This window comes from Silurus meridionalis, chromosome 1, assembly GCF_014805685.1.
Source record: "Silurus meridionalis isolate SWU-2019-XX chromosome 1, ASM1480568v1, whole genome shotgun sequence".
Lineage (NCBI taxonomy): Eukaryota > Metazoa > Chordata > Actinopteri > Siluriformes > Siluridae > Silurus > Silurus meridionalis.
Window position 1 is genome coordinate 1,881,856 of NC_060884.1, and position 10,000 is coordinate 1,891,855.

The 10,000-nt window shown below is 41.6% G+C and overlaps 2 protein-coding genes across 5 annotated transcripts in view; both read left to right on the top strand.

The window, feature by feature from the left end:
- The window catches only part of c1h7orf57 (chromosome 1 C7orf57 homolog), a 6,581-nt gene extending 527 nt beyond the window's left edge, over positions 1 to 6,054 (top strand). For 2 of the 3 annotated variants that reach the window (XM_046856922.1, XM_046856928.1), the window contains exons 2-8: positions 1,176 to 1,230; positions 1,318 to 1,491; positions 1,882 to 1,960; positions 2,472 to 2,559; positions 3,899 to 3,987; positions 4,116 to 4,222; positions 5,338 to 6,054. In XM_046856922.1, coding sequence (XP_046712878.1) covers positions 1,194 to 1,230; positions 1,318 to 1,491; positions 1,882 to 1,960; positions 2,472 to 2,559; positions 3,899 to 3,987; positions 4,116 to 4,222; positions 5,338 to 5,390 — 627 coding nt within the window. In that variant the 5' untranslated portion in view covers positions 1,176 to 1,193 and the 3' untranslated portion in view covers positions 5,391 to 6,054. Of the gene's footprint in view, positions 1 to 1,172; positions 1,231 to 1,317; positions 1,492 to 1,881; positions 1,961 to 2,471; positions 2,560 to 3,898; positions 3,988 to 4,115; positions 4,223 to 5,337 lie in introns of all 3 variants that reach the window. The other variant, XM_046856912.1, reaches the window with a different exon arrangement.
- A 1,303-nt stretch (positions 6,055 to 7,357) lies between these two features.
- Positions 7,358 to 10,000, top strand: part of pkp4 (plakophilin 4) — a 26,261-nt gene continuing 23,618 nt past the window's right edge. Inside the window, exon 1 of one of the 2 annotated variants that reach the window (XM_046857370.1) lies at positions 7,358 to 7,926. The gene's annotated coding sequence lies outside the window, so the exon portion shown is untranslated. The remainder of the gene's footprint in view (positions 7,927 to 10,000) is intronic. The other variant, XM_046857378.1, reaches the window with a different exon arrangement.

Below are 10,000 nucleotides of genomic sequence, written 5' to 3' on the forward strand. Positions count from 1 at the left end.
TAGCATCTCTCTTCACACAGCACTGGTTTTTATTTATTTATTCTTCTCTTTTTTATATATATATTTATTTATTTATGTTTCATTTTTATGACCTGAAAAAAAGAGATGTTTGTTTGTAATATTGTGTGAAATAAACCTGAGGTATTATAATATACACATTAGTTGCATGTCAGGTTTTAAGGTTTTATTTATTTATTTATTTTTTATGTATTTTATTATTATTTCTAATATATTCGCGTTTTATTGTAATTTAATGAGGTCGTTTATGTTCTTGCGATTGCGCAGAAACGTTCAGTCTGCTGATGCTGCTGGAGGGGAGGAGGGGGGATGAAGATCATGAGGATGAGGGGGATGAAGATCATGAGGATGAGTGGAATAATTAGTGTGAGGAGGTAGATGTGGATGATGATGATGGGAGCGAAGGCCTCATACTGCTGATTAGCATAAGGAGGATTTTTTTAGGATGAGGAGGATGATGTTTATGAGGAAGAGGATAATAATGAAGGATGATAGTTATTAATGATAATGAGAAGGATGATGAATAATGAGAATGAGAATAGGGAGGATGATGATGAGAATAAGGATAATGGGGTGGATGATGAAGAGCAGGATAAGAATTAGAATGAAGAGGATCAGGATGGTAAGGAGCAGGAGGATAAGAATTGGGATGAAGAGGAGCAGGAGGATGATGAGGATCAGGGTGATAAGGATTAGGATGAAGAGGATCAGGAAGATGAGGGTAATAAGGACGAGGATGATGATGATTTCTCTCTGTAGTAGTATTTGGATGGGATTAGGTTTCGGGACACGTGTGCGCTCAGTGCTGTTGCACGAAGAAGTCTGTAGTGACTCTGATCGATTGACACATGATGTATAGATGGAGGAGTGTTTGCACATAACAGATTCCCTTGTGTACTAACACACACACACACACACACACACACACACAGGTCATTTAAAGGACTAACCCAGGAGCACTGAGATGAGGGGAAGAGAGAAAGTGTGTGTGTGTGTGTGTGTGTGAGTGAGAGAGAGAGAGGTTAATGCAGTGAAGAAAAAAAACATCTCCGCTCTCTTTACTGCCACTGTTCTACTCCTGCTATTGTTATTGTTATTATTACGACGTTCTCTAATGCTCACGTTGGCTCGTTTCTCCTACACATTAATCTCAGCAGCTACCTGAAACACTAGACATGTCTACAGAGCCCAACTACCGCCGAACTAAACCCGGTAAGTGTCCCTGCAAGCACACAAACCCGCTGTGAGATTCCCGCAGGTCCGAGACCCGCCCGGCGATTAACTGTAATCTCATCACAGGAATGAAAACCAGCGTTCCCAACTCGAACGGCGGCAGCGGTCCCTCGTCGCAGATCCCCGGGCTGTCCCAGAGCGCCGACACGGCACCGGTGGAGAAAAACAAGGGCAGGAGAGTCGGAATCCAGTCCACCGACTCCGACTACGTCAAACTCGCCAAGCAAGGAGGCCACAAGGGTGAACGCTTTACACTCTTCTAATGAGCGCACCGTAACCATAGCAACCAGTCCTAGCTCGTCTAGTATCTATTAATTGACTCGCGTAGTTTGCTGTCTGGAGTGTATTTATTTTTGAAGTAATAAAACGACGTTTTACACGAGACGAGATTCTGCTCTATTGAACAATCTCAGGATGAAACACTGACTGCACTCCAGGTGCTTCTCACTTTACCTTCACCAGTGACCTGACTTTACTTTACAACACACGTCTCCAAAATCTAGCAGAACGTCTTCCCAGAACAGTGGAATGGGACGTTCAAGCTTTTTGTCCGTACGGTGTACCTGAGGTGATTTGAATATCATTACCCAGTCCCGGGTTCTGACCCGTTTGCTCGCATTTGCGTTTCAGGTTTGTTGTCCTACGACCCCGATGAGGACAACGGCTGCGCACCCCAACCCTCTGATCAGATCCTCGGTGACAGTCAGCGGTGAGGTCGCATTATATTCTACACGTCCGCGAGTCTCCTTACAGCTGTAGGTTGTGATGAAAACACGGGACGGCTCCTGTTCTGATGTCTGCTGCAGCGACGCTGGAACGGCACCATTAGAAATGAGACACGCCTTTATTTTACTCTACGAGTCTTTATCGTGCGGCTATTCATAGATCAGGAAAGAATGGTGGCTCAAATCCCAGGTCCTACATTCCCACAAGCGAATTTAATCTGGAGAAGTTGTTTTGAGGGATCTCTTAACGTTCCTCACGAGTAAACCTTTGATTTAGGTGGCGATGATGAGAATAACGCTAGTTATATAGAAGTTAGAGCACGTCCTGAATAAGTGTTTCATCAATGACTCACCAATGACTTTTTATTTACCAATTAAAACCCGTGTGGTCATTTTTATCCGTTTGCGGTTACACTGTGGCCAGGCTTTGAGACCAGTAAGTTCCTGTAACGGTTTGTTTGATGGCAGATGTAAACGGTGGTTTTGTGCTTACAGCCTGGGTAAATCCTCCAAGCTGGTGGCCCCGTTTGGGACCGACGAATGTTCAGCCTGGGACAATGAGTCTGGCGCAGTGAACGACAAGGTGAAACAAAGCGCCGCCGCATCAGCGCCACCACGCCGCCGCATCTCATCTCTGTTAGACGTTCAAAACGCTCTCACGCTCTTCTCACGTCTTTCACGGTCATCCTGTAACCGCCAGATCATTCACACCTCACGTTTCACTTTCCCCTCACCTCATCTTTTTGTTTAGTTGCATTTAGCCCTGCCCACCACCTCCGTGTCGTCATAATATAGAAGAAGCCACTTCCACAGAAAGGGTGAGAAAAGAGAAGTTAGGTGAAAATGTAGGAGAAATAATAACATGAAACAGATCAAAGACAGATTTTTTATTAAATTTTTTTAGATGGGGGGAGGGGGTTGGATGAAGGAAAAGAAAAAAAGTGGGTTTTTTTGTTTATTTTTTAATCATTGGCTTTGTTTTTATGAGACGTGATGGCGTTTAAACAGCCGTAATCAGTATCAGATTTGTAAAATGGCAGTAAAGTATTTAATTAATTAATCGGTTATTTAATTAAATTCGTTAATTAATTAGATAATTCAATAATTGATATTAAATATAAAGTTTGACCCGAGGTGCTCCATATTCACACATTATTGCACTTTTTATTAAAAGATTGATTTTTATAATATTTTCACTTAAACTAGGAGACCCAAACCTGCTCCAGCATCACGATGCTCCTGTGCACAAATCAGCTCCATGAAGATCTGCTTTACATGGGTTGGATTTGGTGGAAGATCTCCTGCTCTAGAGCTCTAAACCCTATCGAAGACCTTTGGGATGAATGTGAACGCTGACTGCACCCCCAGGCCTCCTCACCTTCTCACCTACATATAAATATCCAAGAGCAAAACAAGTGAAGGTTCTTATAAGAGCGAATGGAGACTCAGTGCGGAACGGGCTGTTCAAAAATAATCACGTACCAATCTTGTGTTTAGGTGTCCACATCATTTTGTCTGTATAGCATATATATTCCTTGATGCCTATAAGAATCTTCTTTAAATCTTATCCAGTATGAAGGTTTATGCGTGAGGCAGAGCTTCGCTGTAGCGTAGCGAGAATCGGCGGAGGTGGACGCTTTCTTCCACAGCCATTAGTTCATAATTAGAGCAAATGGAATAATTATCCCTGATTAAAGCTCTTTATCTTTTTTCCCCCTTTTTATTTTAAACTTCTGCTGATGATTTTAGTTGCTGTTTTTGGGTCGATTTGCTTTTTATTTTTTCGGTTTGTGATGTGTTTTTTAAGGAGCATGTTAACCCTCTCACCACCATCACACTCTTCATCATAGTCTGATTATAACCATGTGGATGATGATGATGATGATGATGGTGGAGTGATCGTGTGTTTCTCACTCGTGCAGAAGTCACCGGTCGGCCAGGCCAGTGAGGAGATGCAGAAGCTCTCTGTGAGCCAGAAGGACATCGATGAGGCCAACAAGTACAAAAGAATGTAGGTTTCTCCCTATTGTTCCATAGATGTACACTTGCACTGGAGACTCCTTCCAGGGAATGATGAGTCCCTTCGAGTCTGTGTGGACTGTTACTATAGAAACGACTTTTTTTTTTTTTTTTTTGCAGGTCACATGATAAGAAGCCGAATGTTCCAGTGAACATGTCCAAGCTGTTGAGCTTTGGATACATGGAGGAGCAGGAGAAGAAGTCTCCTGACGACAACAACGGCTCAAGTAAGACGTTTCGTACATCAGTGCAACACATTTTAATATTTACTCCATATTTAATCAATATTTACTCTGTATTTACATCATATATATGTGATATATTTACCAAGTATTTACTCAGTATATTCCCCATATGTACTCAATATTTACTTTATATATTTTATATATATATATAAATATATAGCCCATATGCACTCAGTATAAACCCTGTTTGCCCAGTATTTACTCAGTATGTACCCCGTATATTCCCCAAAACTTTCATAAGAGCCCTGCCTGAGATTTACCCCAGACTCATTCAGCTGGCCGTGTACCAAAATTCTTCAAGAGAGAATTAACGACGGTGTTGATCTTCCTCACCATTCTAAAGGAAACACTTCAGGTGGTGCTCTGAAGCGTTCAGCATCGTTTTCCTCTGCAGTCACAGCGAGCGATTTCCTCTACACACACACACACACACACACACACACACACACACACACACACACACACACACACACACTGGTCCAAATCTTCACACCGAGGCGGATCGGTCAGTAACCACGTTTAGATTCACAGAGACTGAAAAAAACGCAGACTCATAAACCACACACACACACACACTGTGTTCTGTCTGTCTGGTGGAGAATCATTGGACTCCCTGAAGGAAAAATTTATTACTTTTTAACCCAGAAATTATGGCACCTTTACAAGATATGGAAATTAAATGCAGAATAATTTCACTATTTCAAAATCACAAAGCGGCGTCTGAGCCGGCGTTTTACTGAAGCCGTCAGATACGAGCTTTATTACAAAACTGAGGGAAAAAATCACAGATGCCACTTTTATTCTTTTAACTCATAACAGTGAAATATAATTTTATATCAGCCATATATACACACACACAGAGAGTATATTTATGTGGTAGGCCATCGGGGTCAGCAAAGCTTTTCTTCTGCGTAGATCAGAATCTCCGACTTACGATTGAATATATTTGTCCATAAATATGTATTAAATTATTCTCTCCAATCAGATTTCAGCCATCACATTCATATAAACACCTGTCAATCAACACCTGACCAATCAGATATGAGAAGTGTTTACATGTATAACGGATAAATGACGCTGTGCGTGGTGTGTTTCAGGTCTGACGCCAGAGCAGGTGAACACCTTCACCCCAGAGGAAGAGTTGGAGTAAGAAGCACAGAGACGACTGGAATCTTCCCCTCTCTTTGTCCGTACGCCGTCTCCAGCCCGCCATCCTTCTTCTGTTCATCACACTATTTATGCGACTCTCTTTTTAGTCGTCATTTCTCGTTATAAAAGTCATTCGTGTCACGCTTACATATCTAATGGTGCTTGTGAACCTTGAAACTAAATTAAAAAAAAAACTATGTGAAACCTTAATACGAGTCACACGACAATATTATCAGCTAAAGGTACCGACCGAGACGCAACTTTTTGTCCGAATCACAGAAATCGTTTAGTGGGTTTTTTCCTTTTCTCTTTTTTTACGTTTCACTCGCTCGCAATATGCCAAGTTGTTTATTTACGGCTTTTTTTTTTAAAGAAATCGTCACCACGGCCGCATTGCCGAGTCCCGTCACAACCCACACAACTACACGAGACGAATCCTGTTTGTGTCCAGAGCTTTCGAAAGTGTTGCCTGGAGCCTTCGTGAATGTGTCGCTATGCTGTTTTTTGTTTTTTTCTCGTTGTTACGGTAAATTTTAAGATATATAATTTTTTTTTGTTAGGTGCAGTAGATGTACAGAGTTTTAACTCCATAACATGTTTCATCAAATAATGTTTACATTCAATGTTGATTATCGATAAACGAATAAAATATGCATGTGCATGAATACCTTGTGGATCGGGCGTCTGTTCTCAGCCAATGGGACGACAGGTGACAAACACGCCCACCTCATTAACATAAAAGGCGAAGGATTGATTATACAGTGTGTGATTAAACACAGGTGATGGAAGTGTGTGTGTGTGTGTGTAACCGCTGTACTCAAGATTAAATCATTCTTTGATACATTTCCATTAATATTCATTATAATTACTTATTAATATGTAATAATTCTGTTATCAAGTCCAAACCGAAAATCCAGAATTTGTTAGGAAGGTTGAAAGGTAAGTTTTGAAATGAACCATCACAGATCTGGAAGTTTATATCCAGACAATACCACTTCCATCCATGACCAGGAGTCTGCTGTGTATGTGGGCGGGGCTTACTGTTTCCCTCGCCAATCACAGGCGCATCGGCCAATCATGAGCCGAGATAGCGTTTTTCCTCTGCGTGTGTTCTCCTGGTCTGGGATTTTATTTATATGCTGTAATATAATTTGTTTCATGTCATTTTAGAGGTGAGTCTTCTGATCAGAAGGTCATGAGTTTAAATCCCAGCGTCACCAAACTGCTACTGATGAGTCTGAACAAGTCTTTTAACTGTTCAGCAGTACACATGAGATAAATGTACATCACTCGAATGCGCATTTCTCTTCTATTGAACATTTCCTGAGCAGTTATAGAGATTCACATCTATCTATAAACCTTGTTAACGATCTCGACGCTTCTGTAAATCCGATCAACGGATTATTGCGTATAAATGAAGTGCTGTTTTTCGTGTCCTCAAAAAAAAAAACAATAAAAAAATAGTTAAAACAAAAACATACGTAAACAAACAAATCATTTTTTAAATCATAAATAAACCAGTTCTTACAAGAGCGAATGCTGCTGTTGAAAAATGTGAGGAACAAATTAACAGTAAAAATTTCACAAAGTGGGGACAAAATGTAATAAATTAAAAAAAATTTGCTCACAAAAACAACGAGAAGCTGTTTCTCTCATCTGTCTATCAACGATTCTCTCGTATATCTGCAGCTTCCAGACATTCAGTGCTCATTACCTCTGCAGCAGAGCATCATCAGGTCTACAGTCACATCAGAATGAATGAATGTCTGCACTAGAACTTTTATTCTGAGAATATTTCAGAGAGATAAAGGATGACTAGGTGATATAAAGCACACAGGATTTGTTGGTTTAGTGTCATCACAGTTCCTACTGCAGACTGATGTCATCTCAGATGCCTAAACCTATCACAATGAACAGGTTAGAACTTTACAGATGAGGAAAATCAAGAATGGTGATGATGGGTTTCCTTTAGAGTCTGGTTCTTCTCAAGGTTTTCTCCTCATGCCGTCTCAGGGAGTTCTCCCTTGTCACATTCGCTACTTGCTCGATCAAAACATGATATAATACTATTACAATTATAACACTAAAGTTATACATTTTATGCAACCTTATAACCGCTTTATCTCAGCTTTGAGACATCCATCGTCTCCTTCAGTGGCCTCCAACTGAAGAAGTCAGGCTTCTGAATGGAAATAAATGGGCAATAAACGTCTTGTTAATACTGGTTTTGGTCCATTTGTCCTTCCATAGTGTTCTATTTTTTATTATTTTCTTTTTTTTTTGTCCACACCTTCAACACCGGGTGTTTGACTCTAATGGCATTCCACAACGAGCATCTTCTTGGAGCTCCTACGTCACGCGGCGGAGCAGCTCCTACCGGTGGAGAGCGCGCAGGACGGAGAGCGCGTTGAACCCCGACACGGCCTCCATTTAGGAACCAGAGCCTCTCTGTCCCTGTCTCCACGCCGAGCAGGAATGGGAACATCTGGCGCATCTGTGGCACGGACGCGTCGCGGATAGTGTGCACGGAGGAGCAGGTAGGAGGCTTCTTTTTTCCTGAGCAGCCATGTGTCCGTCCGTCTCAGCATCAGCATCAGCATCAGCAGCCTCTTCACTGGGATGAGATGTCAGTGCGGCTCGGGAGGAAATGAGCTGAAATCCTGCAAAAATGGGTTCATTAATTAATCAATTAATCAATTAATTAAACCTGTGCATCGAGGCGCCTTTTTCTTCTTCTTCTTCTTCCCTTTGCGCCGTCACTCATTTTCCATTTCGATCACGACGCATCTCTTTCTCTCTCTTTCTCTCTCTCTCTCTCTCTCTCTCTCTCTCTCTCTCTCTCTCATTCTTTCTCTCCCTCCATAGACGTGCCTAAACCATTTAATTATTCTGTTTGCCACCACAAAGGTTCGTCTCGCACATGGTCCTTATTACCAAGGTCCAGCTCGGGTTCAGGAAGATGAATCTCACGTCCATCAGCATCCACTGATGATGATGTTGACGTTGCTGTTGATGTTGATTCTGCTGTTGATGATGATGATGATGTTCTCAGGCTAATCTCTCCTCTCTGACACGTGTCCGTGGATCGAAAGCGGGCCGAGGAAACAGTGGATCTTTATTAGGATTGATCCAGAACTCGTATGCAAGGATGATTGGCATTGACCACATCCTGCAGCTCGGCATCCTGCAGCTCCACAGAGTCTCCTCACTCCTTTTTCTCCTGCAGGCCGGGGTTGTGGTTTTTTTTTTCGTTTAGTTTTTTTTACCTGGAGGAGGGATGGATGGTGGGATGGATAGCTCGGGAAGAATAGATTGACCTTCATGTGGAAAAAAAAGTAGATTCGATTTGTTCTTCGTCAGCATGTGCGAGGACGAAAAGAGCTGAGAATGTAGAAACGGACCATGTCCTGCAGAAATCTTTAACGTTCTCCAGAATGAGCTTCATGAAGAGCTTTTTTCTGGGCGTTAACACGCTATGTTTATGTTATGGCATGTACCGTAGCCGTCCTGTGGCTTTGGCCTGCTTCAGATGGTAGAGAGAAAAATCCAAATAATCTCAAAAGAGCTCATGTATTGACCTGAAAGAAGTTTGATGGATTAGTTCTTTGTACCAACCCTTCCTCACTGGGAGCTATTTATAGTCAGACTAAACAGTATTACGTAAATGATACTTTATCGCCAAAAGTATTGGGACGCTTGGCTGTTCAAGCCATATGTAGATGCTGTAGCTTGAAATTTTCTCTTCAGTGGAACTAAAAAGACCTGAATCTGTTCCACCTTGACAATGTTTCTGTGCACAAAGCCTGCTCCATAAAGCTCCTGACTCTAAAGTTCTTCATCTCCATTCTACATTTTCTCCATTAGCTTTTATAAGAAGCTCCACTCTTCTGGGAAGATGTTCCACTAGATTTTGTGGATATTTGTATGAGATTCATTCAGCCACATGGATGTTAGTAAAGTCAGGTACTAATGTAGGTGAGAAGGTGAGGAGGCCTGGGGTCCCAAAGGTTCTCAATAGTTCTATAGCAGGAGATCTTTAACTTAATCCAACCTATGGAAAGCAGATCTTCATGGAGCTGGCTTCGTGCACAGGTTTGGGTCTCCTAGCTCGAATTTTATTCTACAGTGTTTGGTGAAATCCCAAAGTCCCAATTCTATTGTCCATAGTGTGTATTTCAAGCAGAGATTAGTTACTCGTAAATTTTTCTTTTGTTACTCAAAATACCAAAAATAGTGACGTATGTGATGTTCATCATTCTGGGGCGTAACAGAACATGTAAGTTGACTAAGTTTATCTCGATTGTTGGCACGTGCTGCTAGTTTGATGTTCACGCAATTAAAAACAAGCCCAGGGTAGCTGTGAAGAACCTCCTTAACCAATCAGGTTAAGGGGGAGGGGCTTACACAATACAGTAACTAAAGGATTTGTGGATTGGTGGCTTATTTACGAGCTCTACATTTGCGTAGTAGTGTTTTTATTATTAAATGTGTGCACTCACGTTGACCAGAGTGTTGCAGAAGCAAGTATGTGACTCATTTGCGTGATCAAGCTGATGAATTATGCAGAGCATGTAGATTCGAGAGAAAAAACCCTATACATTCTCTACGCTA